Source organism: Misgurnus anguillicaudatus, chromosome 22, assembly GCF_027580225.2.
Source record: "Misgurnus anguillicaudatus chromosome 22, ASM2758022v2, whole genome shotgun sequence".
NCBI classification, from domain to species: Eukaryota; Metazoa; Chordata; class Actinopteri; order Cypriniformes; family Cobitidae; genus Misgurnus; species Misgurnus anguillicaudatus.
Window position 1 is genome coordinate 4,668,597 of NC_073358.2, and position 20,772 is coordinate 4,689,368.

The 20,772-nt window shown below is 35.8% G+C and overlaps 1 protein-coding gene across 1 annotated transcript in view; it reads right to left on the bottom strand.

Moving 5' to 3' along the window:
- Nucleotides 1-235: 235 nt before the first annotated feature.
- Nucleotides 236-20,772, bottom strand: part of bckdk (branched chain ketoacid dehydrogenase kinase) — a 36,851-nt gene continuing 16,314 nt past the window's right edge. Inside the window, exons 4-11 of the mRNA XM_055200498.2 lie at nt 19,355-19,402; nt 16,141-16,260; nt 15,856-15,954; nt 14,995-15,068; nt 7,279-7,407; nt 5,191-5,280; nt 1,823-1,978; nt 236-1,399 (exon numbers count right to left, since the gene is read on the bottom strand). Of these exons, the coding sequence (XP_055056473.1) occupies nt 1,255-1,399; nt 1,823-1,978; nt 5,191-5,280; nt 7,279-7,407; nt 14,995-15,068; nt 15,856-15,954; nt 16,141-16,260; nt 19,355-19,402 (861 nt within the window). The 3' untranslated portion in view covers nt 236-1,254. The remainder of the gene's footprint in view (nt 1,400-1,822; nt 1,979-5,190; nt 5,281-7,278; nt 7,408-14,994; nt 15,069-15,855; nt 15,955-16,140; nt 16,261-19,354; nt 19,403-20,772) is intronic.

Below are 20,772 nucleotides of genomic sequence, written 5' to 3' on the forward strand. Positions count from 1 at the left end.
AGAGTCTTAATTTTTTTAATTTGAAACAAAATATCTTTAAATAACTATCACATTAATATTTTTTGCGTTGTGCGTAATGTCACATGATAATTATAATTTTAGGATTTGTCCAAATCCTGGCAAAAATGCATTTAAATGTTGTTTGGCTATACCTAGAAAACCTGTTTGGTATGATAAGTTTAATAAACATACTATTTTTATTAAAAGTACAGAAAATGAAAACAGCAACCACAAATACTCTCACAATTTTTAATGCCCAAAAACTATGCAAACTTGGCATCTATGCGATTCAAACTCAAAGAAAAAAATAAAATGATCCCATCCTCAGGATGCCATAATTTGGCCTTTCATATAAACAAAAGAATATGTGTTATTATGTGAACATTCGTCTGTTTTAACCCAAAACTATGATAACATATGTACCGTGTGTAGTTTTTTTTTACCCAAAATGAATACTCAAGACTATACCAGCAGGTGGCACAATTGGGCAATAACTCTCCAGCCCTGACTCATCTCCATTGCTTGATTTATTTCAAAAGGAAAAGAACTCACAGACACTCCATTCAAAATCAATTATGTAGTACTGTGTGCTATTGTTAAGCGTGTAACCTGAACTATTCCAGCAGTTCAATCTTTTTTTTTACCAAAAACCTCACCGTCGCTGGGTCTCCAACATGTTTGCAAAATATGTTGTAACATAAACCGAATACATCCATGAGATACCACATTTGCAGATGACTAGGGTGTAAAAACATCTATTCAAATATTAACATCACAAATAAACACTGTTTGATGGATAAAAATTCCAATGAAAAAAAAACTAGCTTGCTAACATACATCATACCATTTCAAGCAGTAAATATACAACAAACCCCTAAACCTGTGGTTAATGTAAATGTCAGAACGATCACAGTGGACAAGTGAAGCAAGACTGACAACATATTTTCAATCAGTCTTTTTCTGTAAGGCAAAAGATTGCTAATATTTACACATGAAGAGTAACACGCTTGATTATGAAACCTAATATATGACCTAGCATTCTTAAGGCTGAAGGTTTTTCTAACTTCTTTTAAATGACAGGGACATACACGCACGCATTTCCCAAAGTTGTGTCCAATTACAACCTTCATGCACAACACACATCAGCTGCAGAAAATGAAATCCAAAATTTAACATTTTCCGCCAGGAAATGGAGTGAAAGGTTAACCAGTAAAAACTTAAAAATGATGTCACAACAATGAACAGACACGTATGTCAAACTCTGAAGCTCTCTCCTTTTCCATCGATGTGTCGAAGGCGCAGGTAGACATCTGTGCCGATGCCCTGCATTGACTGAATGGCCAAAGAACCGCCCAAGTACTCTGCATACGCTCGAGATGTCGGCAGACCAAAGCCGAACCTAGAAAATAGAAATAATACAATGATATAAACATAAAACTGTGGCAAATATATTTTCAGGAAGCTGCCCGTGTAGACAGCAAAGCTAGAGCCCTTGTCTTTTATTATTAGGAAATGAAACTCTAACCAAGGGGGGCGGTATTGAATTCCAGAACAAACTGGATGTAACTGGATGAGCAGACCACTTTAGCCACACAATGCTGATCTAACAAGAATACCAGTCATCTGCTGTGTGTGCACATCTTGTAAAAAGCATGTAAATATTTACATGCACAAAGTTAAACAGCATGTAGATGCAAAAGCACAACCATGATTTCCAATAAACCCATGCATCAAAATACAATGCATCAAGTTGCTGAATACATACAAGCTGGATTTAATAGAGAAAAGTTTTGTTAAAATACAAAGATTTGGCTCCTCTTACCCATGCATGGGTCCAGACTGAGGACCGCTGTTGGTCATGTTGTTAAAAAGATTGTTCATGCCGTGATCTTGTGTACTCTGTTCAGCTGTGCTGAAGTGGTAATCCATCACCTTATCCAAAATGCTGTGAGGAATCCCACCACCACGGTCTGAGATCCTGCAAAATCATTTAAACATCACACATATGAGCTTGAATCGGTATAAAGGCAAACTAATTACCTTAAGAGATTACACAAAAATAAATGTGGCCAACATCATAAATCTCTCTCTCAAACGTAACTTCCGGTAAACTCCACTAAGAATCAATAACAACAGTCCTTTAATGCTGCGTTCACACCAGCCGCGGAGGTCTTGCAGAGCAAATGAGTTCACACCAAATGCGTTCACACCAGCCGCGGTCAAGCACAAGTGATTTCAATGTTAAGTCAATGTGAAGACGCATTGACGCGCATCTGGAGGTCTTGCAGAGCAAATGAGGTGTCTAGCGAGGCACGGTAGACATGATTCCACCGTATTCATGGTGTGAATTGAGTGTTTTCGCGAGAAACGCGTGAGTTGAAAAATTTGAACTTTGGCGAAACCACGTTAACCAAACAGGAGCTTGCTCTGGTAGTGACGTGATTACAGGAAGCGAGTGGAGTCACAGAAGCCCCTCCCATGACGTGAATTTCCACGTGAATGTCTCGATGACTAGAATTTCTTGCGCAAATAAAGCGAGTACACTCAAAATGTTCAAGCGGCAAACTAGACGCGAATTTGGCGCCTCAAACGCGGCTGGTGTGAACCCACGGTTAGAGTAGTTTATTTCTGATAACAACCAAAATAACAAGTAGATTACCTTAGTACACATTTTACAGAGTAGCTCAGTGTAGTTTTTGATACGTTTAGCTATGATTTGATCTATGTATACATTACAATGTTAACTACAGACTGGCTGCCAAACCTTCTGTCACATAGTCGCCTCCACTCGTCTTTAGGAAACCAAAACATTTGTTTGATTAAACAGAGACAAGAAGTTAAATTCTGCCCAGATGTGTAACCACGACAACACGCATGCATCCGATGAAAATCATATTTACATTTTTAGATTTTAAAAATGTAAAGGTGATGTGGGCCAAACTTTTATACCTATTTTCACCATGACCTATTATATTATATTAATAATTATTATATTTATGTTATAACTTGTTGTTTTTGTTACTTTTTGTTATAGGTCTATATAGGTCTTTTTTAATATTTTAAAGATATATAGGCTAAACCGCATTTACATTGGACAATACAGTGGGAGTTCGCCCCCTAGTGGCAGTCGTATTGAAATTTCTGTTTAGTCGTAAATTCGTGTAAACATAGGCGAGAAGCTCATTCCAGCGCAAGAGCCTTCAATCTATGAATACATTTATACTTAATCATTTACTTAGCAGTAGTAAATCTTTTTTAAAGGATTCAAGTTAAACAAAAATGGAAAAATAAGTTTCACTGTACACACAGCGTTTTGACTTGAACACATTAAAATACATAACTTTGGTCGGCGTGTCACATAAAAACGCTGTAGCGCGATGTAGTCCAACGAGTTTATTTTATTTAATGCATCCAAAGCTCAAATTGGATCGGAAAATAACACACCAACAGATGGTTGGCACCCCACGCAGACCCTTTTCACCTCTCTTTGTGGTTGATTGAATGATTGAAAGGCAGCATTAGGTCCGCAGGCTACCAGTTGACTAGCCCTGATCTATATCTATACTATCTAACATGAATTTACACATGAAAAGAGATTTTGCTTTATTTGACTGAGCTTCATGCTGTTAATGAGGAAATGTTTATAGTAAAGCAAACATTGTGTATGTGCATAAAACCATTTGGTACTGAGCAAATTTACCATTCAACCCATCCAAGTGTGCACAGTAGGATAAATGGACAGCACTACGCATGATAAGGTCTTTGGGTAAATAAAAGCTCAAACACCTGAGAAACTAAAAGCTTTGCTATAGCTGCTAATGCTTTCAATGAAAACCATGCATAATGTAAATCAAACCTATTCAACATCAGATTCAGTCTGAACAGTCAATACTTCGTTTATGACATTTCGCAAAAACATCCATTGAATTATGCAGCATCCGCTTTATTGTTTGACAGCAACGCCTCAAACGCTGACTTTGACTTATGGGAAGCAAAACCTTGTAATCTCTTTCTATGATGATAAAAAGGGATTTGCAAAGTGTTATGAAACTGTAATTTGGTCAACAACGTTTACACATTTGGCAGACGTTTTCATCTAATGTGCCTTACAAGTTATGCATTTTTATCACAAAAAAAACGTATGCTACTAAAGAAAGTCGCACACCAGACGAAAAGTGCTGCGTCGTGTCACGTCTAGGACAACTTGGAGGTATCGTACACCGGAAGTGCACATTAAATAGCACGAGCTTAGTCAGACAGCATCTACTTCAAAATATACGTATACTTTCACTTTCCGTGTCCGTCTCCGCCGCGTACTCTCTCTCGAGCGCGCGTTTTCAAAATCAATTAGTTCGGTTTGAAAGCGCAAATATCTTAGCCTATATTACTGCAAAGTGCTTTATTAGCCACTCTCTTATAAAACAGTAATATTGCATTTGAGAAGAAACACGACAAAGAGCTGCATGTGAAAAGTGTACATCTAGAGAAGAGATACAGAGCTACTTCAAACTATAGCTGTCACATTAATAATCTGATTTCTATTAAATAGTATTAAGTCGGACTGCATGTTTATACATATATTCATAGATATAGAATATTTAAATTAGGCATTATATTTGTCTCTCGAGTAAGGCACTATCTTTGTAAAACTGCTTTGAAAAAACATAAGTTAAGTACTAACTTAATTTTAAGTATTTCTATGAGTTACAGCAAAAGCTAATAAATGAAAGGCAAAAACACAACTGTTACAACACTGCATATTTAATGTACAATAAACAGATATTATTATTATATTATTATTATTATTATTATTATTATTATTATTATTATTATTTTTATTATTATTATTATTAATAATAATAATAGTTACTAAATCGTATTAGGAAATTGTTGGCTATACACAGCCTTAGTTTGGATAACACTATTACTTCTTCTTCGGTTAAAAATAATGCCTAGTGCGGTAAATGTGATATTAGTAAACCTACCAACATCAGTCAACGTTATATTTGGAATGACTTATGCGACTGAAACCTTGTTTTTGCAATAGTCTTTTGCCGACATTTAGAAAATTTCGTTAAAGTTTTGCAGAAGTCTAATGGAAACGCAGCTATAGTCATAATCAAAATCAAAGATTCACCAGTGTTTAGCAATAAAGGTGGTAATGCCATCAACACCTGTTAACAAACTCACCTGATGACAAAGTCTGTGTCATTGTTGGCGATGGTGACCACCACATCAGGCACATTGTAAGGGGTGTCCAGGTGACTCTCCATAGTGGCCCTGTTAAGCACCCAAAAAATTAATGATTAGGGTTTGGTAAACAATAGCTTATGATGTGGTTTCCCAGACATATAAATAGTTTAAACAAACATGCCTTACTAAAACATTACTTTGTTGTTTGCATTTTGAGGCAAAACAAAGGGCACTGATGTATTTTAAGATATGTTCTAGTCTAGGACTAGTCTAATCCCTGTCTGGCAAACCGTCCCTAAAAGCGCTATTGTGCGTCTGTTGATTTTAGCAGCCGCCTGTATTCTTTTTTTTTATATTTAGTTTAATAAACTTAATGTACAATAAACATGAATATGCTTTTTAACACTTTAACAAGTCATTATCCCCTATTTTTTATGTAGTGCAAACACAGAAAGTGAATCTATTTACATGTGGTAAATAACAATGAATAGAACAAAACAGAAAACAGATAAGACAAACATTCTTTTTTAAATTACTCTGCACATTGTTTGGATGGCTCAGAAAACCAGTCTCATACCATCAGAGCTATAAATCATGATAAAATCTGGCAGACTAAGTTTAAGCAACAACAGGCGGGTGACCTTATTTGAACGTTGCGAAGACCGCATAACAGCCATAGAGAAACACAGGAGGTTCAGCTTTCTTGTGTCATTAAAAGGAGTGTGACGAGACAGTTACTACATGAGATGAGACAAGATTAGGTTCACAAGAATGATTTTTACAGTTTTTAAGATATCCTTAATGATGATAAAATATTTGAATGGGAAACTGAAATCAAACAATTTTAAAATTTTTCAACTAAAACACACCGTCCCCAAATTGATCTTTTTTTAGTAATAAAAATAAAAAGTGAGCAATAACCTTTAAAATGAGAGATGTTAATGACGATGCAATTATAAAATAAAATAAAAAAATATAATATAATATAATATAGTACAGTACAATACAACACATTATGCTGGTTTCTTATTTTATATAACAAACACCTGCAAAGGGCGCCAGCAGACTCACGTTTGTTATTTTTACTTTCATTTTAAAACGCTTAATTTTGGCTTACGCAGTTCTCCACAACAAGCTGCAGATATAATTTATTTTCAGAGTAACAAACGTCGAGGGCGAGTAACATATTGAGCAAAATGTGTTTTATGTAGATTTTTGAATACATGTTTCAGTTTGCTTTAAACAGCACAGATTATTATTATAAAGGTGCATGCTAAATTGTGGGTCGTAATATCAATGTTATCAATGATTTTTATAATGCTTTCCAATAAAAAGAATATCCTTAAAATAATACTTTTCCCCCTGGATTACAGTTTTATACAGTGGTGACCAAAATTATTACAACATGCCTTTGACAACTCAGGCCAAAGGCTTTCCCCTAAATGTACAACTGCAGTTTATTTTCCAACTCCAAGTTTAAGAAGGCCAGTAAGGAAAACTACCTAAATATCCTTATAATGGCCACCAATACAAAGTTGTCATTATGATGGCTCCATTTAGGTGATTTTGGGGACAGAGGTCATGGCAAGCTCCCAACAATCCCACCACAACCAGGAAAGGAAAGCCAATAATATATTTTCCTGGCCTTAAACCAAGGTTAATTATGAAAGCCTCACAATGGAAAATCCTTCATGCACTGACAGATCACAGAGTTCACACAGCCACTGCCATTGGTTCACGACCTGCGGGCTGCAAGATTTGAACCTGCAACCTTTGGGTTACAAGCCCGGCTCTCTTAGCATTAGGCCACAACTGCCCCAGTCACTTATGTTAAACAAAGATATTAAACTTTTATTAAAAATAAAACATGCGGCCTCACGTCATAATACAACTCTTGCTGTTCTGTGTTGTGGAGCTCACTCAGTTGTCATGGGGCGGTGGGCAAGTGATGGCATAAACCAAACAAATCGGTAAAGACATTTGTTGAATACAATTTTTATTACCAAATAATATTGACTATTATAGACTATTCGATTAGTTGTTGCAGCCCTAGATTCATTGATCTATACATGTCTTAAATGTTACCTCATGGCGTTCTTCAGCAGTTCAGGCAGGATGTAATCCAGAGGCAGAGGAATGAAAGGGAAACGGGCCGCCACATGGCCGTTGATTCGAACCCGTGGCGAGTTTCCATACTGATGCTCACAGAGCCGCCTGCAGAAAATGTGTGTACAATATGAGGATAGATATTAAACCCAAACGTAGTTATCACAAGACACATGATAAAGTCGTCAAAACTATTAAATATTTCTTCTATAACATAAAAAAATTTAAGTTGAAAAATGTTAAAAGTAAAATATAAAAAAATATTTAAAAAAATGTAAAATCGTGAAAACTATAAAATAGTGGGGAAAAACTGGAAAAAGTAACATTTTTTTTTATAAAAGTGTCATCAAAACTGTAAAGTCATCATTTTCTGTAAAGTAAAGTTTTTTACAATTTCTAAAATAAAAAAAGAGAGTCATCAAAACTATTCAAACGAGCCCCAAAGGTGACATTGGAGTAAAAGAATCTAAAGTTTAGTTTCATGTGTTCAAACGAAACATTCATGTGCAGAATTTTTTTATAAAGTTTAGTTTCGCATGCTTTCATGCGAGCACGCGAAACTAAACTTTATTTAATTTTTGCTCAATGTCCCCTTAGGGGCTCTGTACTATACAGAAAACATTTTGGAAGAAATATTGAAAAGTACAATTAGGGCTGAAACGATTCATTGAGTTACTCGATTCAAAAAATTCCTTGAGGCCTCGTTAAATTCCTATGACGCGCACTACACGCGCCGAGATCTGATTCACACGGACCGTTGTTCAATGTTCATGAAGCATATCATAGCGCATGGTACATTTTGAATTTAGTTGGCGCGATGGCGGAGCGAATATGTCCATAAACGGCAGAGAGAGAATGTCTAAAGTTTGGGATCATTACATTATCATTACATTCAGCATCTGAACCGAAAACATCCACTGCCGTTTCACCAAGCGTCGATCAATCAAGGTAACGTAGCTTCCGCTGATATTAATCCCATACTGTATTTGTAGCGATGTCGTTATGCGGTTTGACTAGATATGATGTTTAGCTTTGATGCTTTTAAGTAGTAAAATGTTCACGTTCAATTGCAGGAGAGTATAGATTAAAAAAGAACCCCTTCACACACACGCATGCACTTTACAGGTGTGTGTACCAAAAAACGGCACCACAGTGCAATTATATATGGGCAACTTGTAATCTGACATATTTTGTTCAATAATAATAATAATAATCTTTGTCTTATTGGAGTTTAGCATAATGAAGTTATTCTCTCTCACGCGAGTCAGACCGATCGCGCAATGCATCACATATGCTTAAACTTTTATGTAGTCACGCAACAATAATTTCAGCATGCATTCACTGTATATAGCGGGACGTGATGTTGTGATTTTTCGAACGGATTCTTAACCTAAAATGCACCGCAATGCAAGTGATGCAAACCAAATGCAGCGTTCTATTGAAAAGGAATGTATTTATTTCTGCCGTACCAAAATGCAATGAAGCAACTGAACGTCTGACTGGGGTGTCACTCTTCCTCACGAGCAGAACGCGTGCAAACACAAACAAACACAGGTGAACGTGAGCGCACACACACAGGTTGTTATCATAGCAAATAGGCTCACCCCAGAAATGATATATTATATGTTAGTAGCCTAATTGTAAATGCTGCAAGTGTAGAAATGTACATAAACCAGATATTTACTTTGATGTCAGGGCTAGATTACAGCATGAAACCTGTTGTGCATATTAATACATTAAAGTGCTTAATTGTTGGCACTGGCACTTATAAACACTAAATGGGTAAAAATTGAAATAAATAGGCTTATTTTTTGGAGCCAAATACCTCTGTTTTTTAGAAATAAAAGCCAAATGCTTGAACATTTTACAGCCACGTCATTTTCGTTATGCATTATTTGTTTTGGTTGTTTAAAAACACATACAAAAATTTTATTAGATTACTCGATTAATCGAATGATTTAGTGCTAGATTAATCGATTACAAAAAGAATCGATAGCTGCAGCCCTAAGTACAATAAAAAATCTAAAAGAAAAAATACGATAAAAAAACAGTAAAGTCAATATTTCTTCAAAACAAATTATAAAGTAACATGTAAAAAAACTCTTAAAGGAAAAAACAATAAAAAAAATATTTTTTGTAAAATGTTTTCTGTAAAGTTAAGTTTTTTTTTAACAATTTCTAAAAGAAAAGAAATTGGTGAAGTCATCAAAACTATACAGAAAACATTTTACAAGAAATATTTTATAGTTTTGATGACTTTACCTTTTTTATTATTATTTAATTAAATTTTTTCAGTAAAGTTAAGTATTTTAAAATAAAAAACAAAAACCCACTAAAGTCATCCAAACTATAAAATATTTCTTATAAAATGTTTTCTGTAAAGTAAAATACTTTTAGAAATTTGTAAAAAAAAAAAAAACATTTTTTAAAAAAAGTAAAATTTTCTGTAAAGTAGCTTTGCAACAATGCAAAATTGTAAAAAGCACTGTAGACAATTTTAAATGTAATTAAAATAACAAAAAAATGCAAGTGTAGATTTAATGTAGTGATCACACTGCTTATATCAAAATTATTCTTGCTTCTTTAAAGCAGCCACCTTTAACAAAAAACCTAACCATTCTCTCAACAAACTTCATAAAGATCACCAAGGTTTTTAGAAGTATTAAGTAATATGTAATAAAGTACATGCACTAAAGGATAAATTGCTTTCCCTTACTATGTGATGGCCTATAAATCATGTTTAAAACATATAAAAGCTTTTTGACAGGTTGGGTACAGAAATTATATACAAAATCAGACGCATGAAGAAATCATTGCTGTGAATAAACTGAATAAGATTTCCATATTTGAAGAGGGCTGTTGAAACAGTGCAGTCTCTTGAGCATTTCATTATGTTTAAAGCCATTTAAAAATAACCTGACACTAATTAATGAAAGCGTCTGCTTTATAGCCAGCCATGTTCAGGTTACAGAGACTTGACAAAAGCTGGGCTCTCTGTGGCTTAATCAAAGCTCACTGTCAAACCAGTGAAGTGAAAAAAGACAGGCAAGCAGAAACCACTTCTGTTACCCGTGGGACAATGTGAATAGAGAAGCCTGACCTTTACCCTTACAAAAGACTAAACTGAGATCATATTTAATATTTTACATTAAAAAAAGTCAACAAAAATATCAAAATGTATTCTAGATTTATGCGTGTCTTACAGGTATCTCAATTCTAATTCTGATCTAAAATATACCCATAAAGGGACAGTTCACCCAAAAACTTAAACCAAGCTTATTACACAAGTTTATTATCAGTTATTACACATCATTTAAAAGTAATCCATTAAAGGGGCCGATCTCACCAAACGCATTTATGGCAGTTGCAGGCGACCTTTATGATTTTCTATGGGCAGCAAGCTACCTGCCACATCATGCGTTTTTATAGGAACGTTCAGAGCGAAAAAATGGCCGACGTCATATGCGTTTTTCATTTTCCAATCAAATGAGGGGAGAGGCGGGTTGGACAATGGAAAACGCATAAGACCCTGTCCACTTTTCCCCTCAGAGTGCTCCCTCAAAAACGCATGGTGCAGCACTGCTGTTTTCGTTATCCGTTAACACCTTTGGGTCCTTTGGAAGTTTGAAGAGGCGGTCACAAACCACTCCCATAGTAACTAGAGATCGACCGATACTCATTTTTTAAAACCGATGCCGATAACAAATATTTGGATGCTTATGTGCCCGATAACCGATATGCTGAACCGATTTTTATTTATTGTTATAGTTCTGTTTTTGACATAATAATTACTACAACACTTCTGAACTGAACAAACCCTTTTAATAATAATCATCATCACAATCACTCTATCTTTGCATACAAAGTCATAAATAGAGGGGTCTAAAAGAGTGAAGAATAATATTAATTTAATGAATAATGTAGAAACTATATTACCAATACATGGACTATTCCAAACACCCCTATCATTTAGTCAGAAATGGACTGATCCAAAGTTCACGCTGCGCAGGTAATGGAGCGGGAGAGAGAAAAGTATAGCGGAGTTGGCTGCTTGTACATAGTTTATAGAGTAAAACAGGTGGATTAAGTGCCTTTTTGGGATATGATATCGTTGTTTTGACCAACAACCTGTAGCCTTCAGCAATCCAACCAGTAGTTAGCAAAGAGATTTTACAAATAATATCACTGACTGGAATAATACATTCAGGAAAGTAACAAACAAAACGGCTTATATATCATTAAATTTCTTAACTGGTAATGTTATTTGATGTCAGAATAATTAATATTTAGTTGTTATAGCTTATGAAATGGCTGTTGACAGCGCTGTTATCTATGCATTTACTCACGCATTTACTGTATCAAACTGTGACCGCTTGCGGAGTTAATAAATTATTAATTAATATCCACAGACATTTATTTAGATATTTTAGCAAAATAATGTTTATCTGGTAAATGTTAATATAATTTAGGGTAAATCTTGTTAAAAGGGGTAGATGTGCTTTAGCCTTCAACCCCGGTAAGTGATCAGCAATATGAACGTGATTTTACGATGCTAATGATAAGCATAAATAACAGAAAAGCGAATTAAATTTAGCGTTTTTAATTTCATTAATTAAAAAACATTAATTCATGGCTGTTTTATTCATGCAAAGCTACGTCGTTATTGGGACCGGATTTTATGGATCAGCCAGCGTGACTGTGTGTTAATATAATTTAGGGTAAATCTTGTTAAAAGGGGTAGATGTGCTTTAGCCTTCAACCCCGGTAAGTGATCAGCAATATGAACGTGATTTTACGATGCTAATGATAAGCATAAATAACAGAAAAACGACTTTAATTTAGCGTTTTTAATTCCACAAAGCATTAATTCATGGCTGTTTTATTCATGCAAAGCTACGTCGTTATTGGGACCGGATTTTATGGATCAGCCAGCGTGACTGTGAGTTCATCTCTATTCTTGGACAAGCTGCATACATTGCATTTAATATAAACTTATTTAACATAACATAAATTAATGCACAAATAAGCTGTGTTATAAATGCCTCAAATGCAAAGTAAGTATACTCAAAGTCCTTTTAATGAAGTCGCGTCACTCTGCCGTCATATTTGCTGTGCACGCTGCTGCTGCTGTTGTGAGCTCCTCTCCTCAGATGCGTCCAGCGCGCAATTCTCAATTCTCTCGTTTATCGGTCAATCCGATATTACAAAACCGATATCCGATCATCGGAAAATTCGCAAATATCGGGGAAAATATCGGAAAACAGATATATCGGTCGATCTCTAATAGTAACCAGAAAACCCAAAACAACACTGTTTGGGTTCTGAAGAACAAAACGTACTGAATGAAAACAGTGGAGAGTCAAGCAGACTCAATAATCCACAAGTGTTCAACAACTGCACATTCCTCAAGAGCCCAAGGCTGAAACTCGTGACCACATACTGTACACACCATGCATTGTGACCCGACTACTCTCACAAGACTTTAAACAGTCAGTAATTGTTGGCAGAAAGCTCTAAACATGCAAGGAGTTATTGAGACGCTGTTGTAAATAAAAGAAAACAGACTGCCATCTGATTGGATACTGCAGTTGCTTTAAAGGGACACTACACCTTTTTTTGAAAATAGGCTGATTTTGGAATCCATTCAGCCGATCTCCAGGTCTGGCGGTACCACTTTTAGCATAGCTTAGCATAATTCATTAAATATGATTAGACCATTAGCATAGTGCTAAAAAATAAATAACCAAAGAGTTTTGATATTTTTCCTGTTTACAGCTTGACTCTTCTGTAGTTACATCTTGTACTAAGACTGACAGAAAATTAAAAGTTGCAATTTTTAGGCAGATATAGCTAGGAAATCTCTTTGGTCATTTTTTTGCACGATGCTAATGGTCTAATCAGATTCAATGGATTAGGCTAAGCTATGCTAAAAGTGGTACCAGAGATCAGCTGAATGGATTCCAAAAAGGTAAAAATCAAATGTTTAACTCTAGGGGAGCTGGAAAATGAGCCTATTTTCAAAAAAGTGGAGTGTCCCTTTAAGAGCTTTCCAGCCAATTATTTATTTTATATTTTTTTTAAAATGTATTGGCATTGCGTCTTTCTCTTGTCTACGTTGAACGTTTTGTGGTGGGTTAAACAACATGCAGGAAACGTGTTCAAGTATTTAACTATGCACACACCCTGTAATTTAAGTATAATGTAGTAATAATGTACATGCAAAGTATAATGTGATTTCACAGTAGCAAAGCTGAAAAAACATAATTTATACTGCAAAAAATTATTTAAGATTTTTTTTTTAGTTTTTTTTCCTTGTTTTCAGTAAAAATATCTAAAAATTAAGTTGCAAAACGACCCAAGAAGTCTAGTTTTAGACCAAAAATATAAAATTTAATTGATTTTGTGCATAAAAAAATCAAAAATATCTGCCAATGGGGTAAGCAAAAAAAATCTTGAACATTTTTCTTAAACACTAAATTCAAGAAAGATTCAATAATTTTTTTTTACCCCATTGGCAGATTTTTTTATTGTTTGTTTTATGCACAAAATCACTGTAATTTGACATTTTTGGTCCAAAAACTAGATCCATCTTCCTGGGTCACCTTGCTCATCAAGAAAAAGCATCCCAATTCAAGAATTCCTAGATATTTCCACTGAAAACAAGACAGAAATACCAAGAAAAATTTTTCTTGAAAATCATCTTTGCAGTATACTGCAAAATTTTCCTAAAGACAAGCAAAACCTGACCGTTTACACATTAAACCTATGTAACTCATAAAACACATGTTAGACACTAGTTTAAAATGTGACCTTTAACACTTATCTTGTTAAATTACATACAAATGAACAATCTTGGCTTTGACCTTTATTCCTGGGCAAACGTAGTATACAAATAAACAGGGCTGACCTTTTGATAAAGCCTAGAAACCTTTAAAGGTGCCAAAGTATGCATTGATACAATATGTAACATTGCTCTCTGATATCTCCAGAGAAAGGTATGCGTTTATATATAAGTGCAAAAATGTCGATTTACAACCCTAGGTCCCCAAAATGAAATGGTCTATAACCTTAAGAAAAGGTCATGAATAATAATGTTGAGCCCTGCTTTGATTGGTTGTTTCTCAGAGCAGCTCCTTCAGTAGCTCTGTGTGAGTGTAAACAGATCCTATGTTTGAGTCTGTATCAGACAAAGATATGAATTTTGAGGAATAATCAATTGTTTGGAGATTGTTAATGAAAATTTTTCAGTGGTAAATTTATGTTTTTTCAGTATGGACCTGCGAACGTAACTGTAACCCCAATACTAGAACTTCAGCTAAAATGCTAGCATATAGCATTAACTAGCATATAATGTTAACTCAGCAGTCACAACTTTGTTTTTACCACAACACTGTTATTTAAAGTGTAATTTAATGTTTGGGTGTACATCTCGACTGTAAGGTCACACAGTTGGTGTTATGTTGAGATTGGCCTGTTTCCCAGCAGTCTTTTGCATGCACAAGGTTTACATAAGGAGGAGGAAACAATCTTGTTTGAAGCTAATAATATATCATTACCATGTACAGATCTCTTATTAATCATCTACGCCTAGGTATGCATTGCCTAGTTTTCATTCTACTGCACCTTTAAAATTAGCACATATGCAAAAAGGCAGGATGCAAGGTGGACAGATGCAAACAAGATGGACGTACTCACCGAGCAAAATCCACCCATTTCTCAATGATCTTTTTAGGTGAAAGGCGTCGACATATGATGCCTACGAAGTCCGGCTAAAATGGTGGATAGAAAAATTGCTCAAGTTATGTACAAGCATACTAATCATACAAATAAGCAGTTTGAAACAACCCATATACACTCTCAGAAATAAAGGTACAAAAGTTGTCACTGGGACAGTACCCATTCAAAAAGGTACACCTTTGTACCCAAAGAGGACATATTAGTACTTTGAACTGCCAAAATGTACCTTTAAAGGTACATATTTGTACCTAAATGGTACATATTAGGACCTTTTTTAAAGGGTACTGCCCCAGTGACAGCTTCGTACCTTTATTTTTGACAGTGTAGTCCAAAACCACTCATATCTACTCATTCAATCCCATGACGCACCGCGATGATGAGTCTACAATCGATGTACACTAACAGCACATCCTATCCTTGAAAACAGACAAGAAGTTCTTACTATACCAAAACATTTTGGGAGTCTTTAGAGGCGTGCTTTATTATGGCGTGTCTCTTTACCCTTTTTCAGCAGGTGGGAGCACAGAAGAGTTACTTTTTAGGGGATTATTGATGGCCCACTTGGCTGCTTGTACAAGATGCTTACGTCATTGTGCTTAAGTCAAGGATTGAAGAATGCATTGCTCTTGTTCCAGTAAGATTCATGTGCACATGGGTATTTTAAAGGTGTATTGCAGAGTTTAGACTCTTTAAAGCAAATTATAATTTCTGTCTGGCATACAACACTTTTTTTTTTAATCCACCGTGAAATATTTAAAACCTTCGTAAGTCCTAAAAAGTACAGAACTGGGGCGTTAAAGCTCTATGCAAAAGATGTACATTATCCTCATGTAGGGCAATGTGGTGTGTGGCCAGCATGCGGATGCCAAGACGAGACGTCAACGTTGTGTCCAAGAAGTTACGAACCAGATTCTCAACCTAAACAAACGAAACAAAACACAACTCACTTGTCATTCTGTAGCTCAGTAGGTCATGGGTTCGTTCCAAGGGAAAACACATACTGATATACTGAATTCATTGTAAATCGCTTTGGATTAAAATCTGGCAGATGCATAAATGCAACTACATTTCATAAAGTGGACATAACAGAGTTTGATATTTTACCACAATGTGTTTACGACATTCCCTGAATCCCTCAGCGAGCATCGTGACGACATCTTTATGATCATCGAGAAGCTGTTTTACAAGTTTGCTATAGCGAGCTTCAGTCTCCAGGTCTTTAATCTGATAAGAAAAACATTGGTGAAACGTTAGCAAAACAATAATAATGTTCAGACTTGTTGCATATGTGGGAACTCCATATAGGGATACGTTTCTGTCAAGCGTACATCATATAAATAAAATCTGACAGGGTTTTGCATTACCTTAAAGGTTTATTGCGATCAAAACTGAAATCCAACTGTGCAATATTTAAGTCAATTGATTTTTGTATAATGATTACTATTAGCTGTTTAATAAATAAAAATAGAAGTTAAATTGTGAACAATTTGGCAATTCGATTCTTTTGTATATGGTTACAATTTGATTTCGTTTCAGATCATTATGGTAATGTGCTGTCACTTTAAGACCTATGTAATCCACGGATCCAATATACTTGCACATGCATTCTTTTCCTGGGTTGTTAACATTTACACAACTATGTTTAGAAAGATAACTAATTTTGTGTAAATAATGTTTTTTCAAATGCAAGGAAACGTTAAAGTATTTGCACGCTGTCTGAAGCCTTAAGATGGAGCTTGCCGGGCACAGACTTTGGACTTCTCAAACATTTTGTGTCCATTTTGCATCATCTTTGCTTAAATATTTAAATTGACATGGCCTAAATTTACACTGTAAAAAGTGAAAGTTGGATTAACTTACAAAATAATCGTCTAACTTCCGAAATTTGGATGCACATTCTTGCCTTCATGCAGAAGTTGATCCACACGCACGGTGTATGTGCGCGACCGACCGAACGAGAGCAATAGAGAGAGAGAGGCTGTTTACACTTGGCATTAACATGTGTTTTCGTCGATCGGATCACAAGTGGACGACGTTAATGCCAGGTGTAAACGGTGTTCAAAACGTTTTGAGCTCGTCCACTTTCGACCACTTTCAACCACATCCAGAGGTGGTCGAAACCACTTTCGATCGGATCGCTTTGGAGTTGTGGAACGCACATGTTGTTGAATGCGTTCGAACAGCCACACGCGACCGCCTTCTCTCCGCCCATTTATCTAATCTGAGGTATTAAGCACAAGTTTTACGTCTTTTGTTGACTTCTGGCGTGAACATTCGGTGAACAGCGCTATTTTTAGCCTTTCATTGATAAAACTAAGCGGCTGATCTCCGTAGTTTCGTTTTGAAAGCGTGTGAAAGTTGCGCGATCCTATTTTATCAATTGCGCTGAAAATTCAAACGAAGCTCTTACATACTCATGTACAAAACACTGTGCAGCATGTTTACTTGCTAAACAAGCAGTGCAGTCCGACATAATATTAGTTTGCATGGTTTGAATGACGGCAGAGAGACTCGCCCACCGTCTCACAGACCACTCCCTCATAGTATTCAGCACAGAAGCGGTCGAAAGTGGACAAAAGAGACGGATTTAAATACCAGGTGTAAAAGTATGTGTCTCTCTCGTCCACTTGTGATCCGATCGATGAAAACACATCTTAATACCAAGTGTAAACAGCCCCAGAGATGCTTCTGATAATGTTGTCATTTTCTAGTTTATTTAATCAAAAACGCATCTCCGCTATAAGGACTCGGCATGTACTCAATCATTTTTTTTAACTCCTCAAAAAGAATGGAGTAATGATGACAGCACTAAATTCAACGTAGAAATAGTCCTCCTAACACACATTTAAAGTGTTATTAAAAAACGTAACAGTGTTTTGTTAAAAAGTGTTTTTTAGCAGGTAGGTCTTGTCGGCTTTATCATTTTAAAAGTAGATTGCCACACAAAAAAGGCAGGACACCCCTGATTTAATGTTTATGCTTAAAAAAGTGCATATAGCTGCTAATTGTATTTGTTGTTTGGTGATTTTCAAAAATAAAACTTGTTAAAATGTTTTCAGTGTGTGTCAGTTCTTTTTGAACATTTCCATCTCAATTTAGGAAAACCATGATAATATTGATAAGCGTGATAACTTTGGTCACTATAATCATGATATGAAATTTGCTAACCGTCCCATCCCTAATCTGGGGGCGGGGCAGTAGTGTAGTCAATTATTTATTTGTTAATTTTTCACTTATTTATGACAAGTCACTTGATTGGTGGACAAAAAAGCAAGGGCAACACTGTCCGCAACCTTCTTAAAACTGATGCCATTAATCCATCCGCGTCATTAAGGCCAGGCGCTCTAAAATGTTCATGCGCGCCAGGGAGCGGGAACAAACTGGCTGGTTTTAACCCTCGGCGTGCCCAACAACCTTTCTAGTGCAAGAAAATTTCAGAGCCGTGTGTATTACAAGTTCAAGTGCTAGAAGGAGTCCATGCCGCGCGCATTCTGGTTCGAGCAAGAGTCCAAGACGCGCACATAGAGTCCACGTGCGCGCGAGGAATCTGCGTGCATTACAAGGAAAAGCACGCAATGCGCATGTTAATGTGAAACTATAATGATAATAATTACTATCGCCAACTATCGGCATGAAAGCCCGCTATAAGCGATATGCGTGACGATTATCAATACACAATACTATCGTCTATCTGCACAACCCTGAATTTAAGTATTTTTTAATGTATTTATGTATATCCAACTTTTACAGTGTATAAACTTTCATGATGATGTAGCATTTGCCCGTACAAGCAAGTGATAGTTCAGTAAACTGTCCTAAGTAAGGGTGGGCGATAAACGGTTGGTATGATAAACCCAGTAGAAATGAGTGAACCGGTAGAGATTTAAGACTATCATCTCTATCGAGGGTTACGTGCCCACGTCACGTTGCTGTGGCGTGTTCACAAAAAAGGTAACGTTTGTACACCTATTCAAACACCGCAGTTTCAAAACAAGTGATTTTAAGTCATTGGTCACGCTGTTTCTGTGTGAGGAGAGAATAAAGTAAACCAGAATGAAGTATTTTAGAGATTGGTTTAAGTCAAGTGAAAAACTCCACAGGCCCGTGACCCACTTATAAGACGCTAAAAGTAATCACACACTTGCCTCAGATTTCAAGTAAGCAGATATTGTGAAATACTGGGAGTGCATACATGATCAAAACAGAAATCAAACTCACATAGACTCATGTACTCATGAGAAGTGTTACTGCCACACAAAGAAATAGTTTGGTTCTGTAATGAATAAGTAATGCATTGATTAATATGGTCTATACTCACGGCTGGGAAGTCACTCAGCTTATGGTAGGCCCTGATATAAAGCTCGTGCTGCGGTAAGAGAAAGACAAAGAATGAGTTCAACTAAAGGGTGACAGATCTGTTCTTGTGCATTTCCAGGAATCATTGTTCCCAGAAGTTGTGTGCCTCATCCTTTTCCCTGAACCTTAATTCCTGGCCCCTCACCACCCCTCCAGTAACACATGGCTAACATTCCATATGAATTCTAGGAACAAATAGCAAAATGATAAAGGGGTGATGGGAATACCCCAATCACCCGCAAAAATTTATTAGTTATTCATTTCCGATTTGGAAAATAACAAGCATGATAACAGTGTCACTTAAGTTCATACAGTATGGTGCGATGACACAGCAGGTACAGTAAACTTTTGGAAAGAACTACCAAAGTTGATCTCCCTCGAAGAACAACAACATGAGACAGATGTGGGTAAAAGTTCAGAGATCCAAAGAGGAAGTAAACAGGCAGAGAAGAAGAAATAGGAGAGACTTTACAATGTTTACCAAGACGCTGTTTGCTTTATAGGTTGATTTGAAGAGTTTCGTTGCAAAACGAGATAACCACCTTTTTTTAATTGTTCAGAAATCGCGTTTTTTGGTTGTGCATTCCAATTAATGTCAATGCAACTGCAGTTGGTTTGTTTTGATTTAAACCTTTATAACTTAAAAAATACAGCTAAGTAGCACCATAAAACAAATAATAACATGATAACATAATAAAAAACATGTTTTGTCAAAAATGTTAAAAAATGGATTTATCTCGTTTTGCAACGAAACTCTTCATTTGCTTTCATTCTGTCGGTTATCTTATTGCGAAATCTTTTTGAAATGAAACTGAAAGAAAAACAGCTTATGGCATTAGCACATAAAACAGCGGTGAAAGGTTTACCCACAGAGACTCGAGTGAATTCAAGTCCTCACGATCTTAGGAACCTAATTTTATAACTTTTATATGAAGTGGGGGTAAAGCTCTATTACGCATTCTGACTTATTAACACCGTTTAAGAGTTTGACGACTCATGCTAAACACAGACAATGTGTCAAAAAAGCAGTTGGACCCATGCATTTCGCCAGGGTTCGTACAAGTTTGTTAAAACATGAGAGATTTATATGTAACAATCTCGCTTTATTTCTTTTATGGGCAAGTTTAGTGCTAAAGTAGAGCTGCACAATTCTGAATAAAATGAGAATCACGATTCTATTGCTTAAAATAAAGATCACGATTCTCATTAACTTTTTTATTTTAAAAGACTTACAACCCCTGAACATTGGGTTAACATTAGTTTTTACATGTGCAAAGAATTCTGCTTCTGACAGTTTCAGATAAGTTTAGATAATATTTAAATTCAGTTAATGTTAACTGTAGAGTGATTATCTATTTATTTTATTTAAAGAAACTTAAA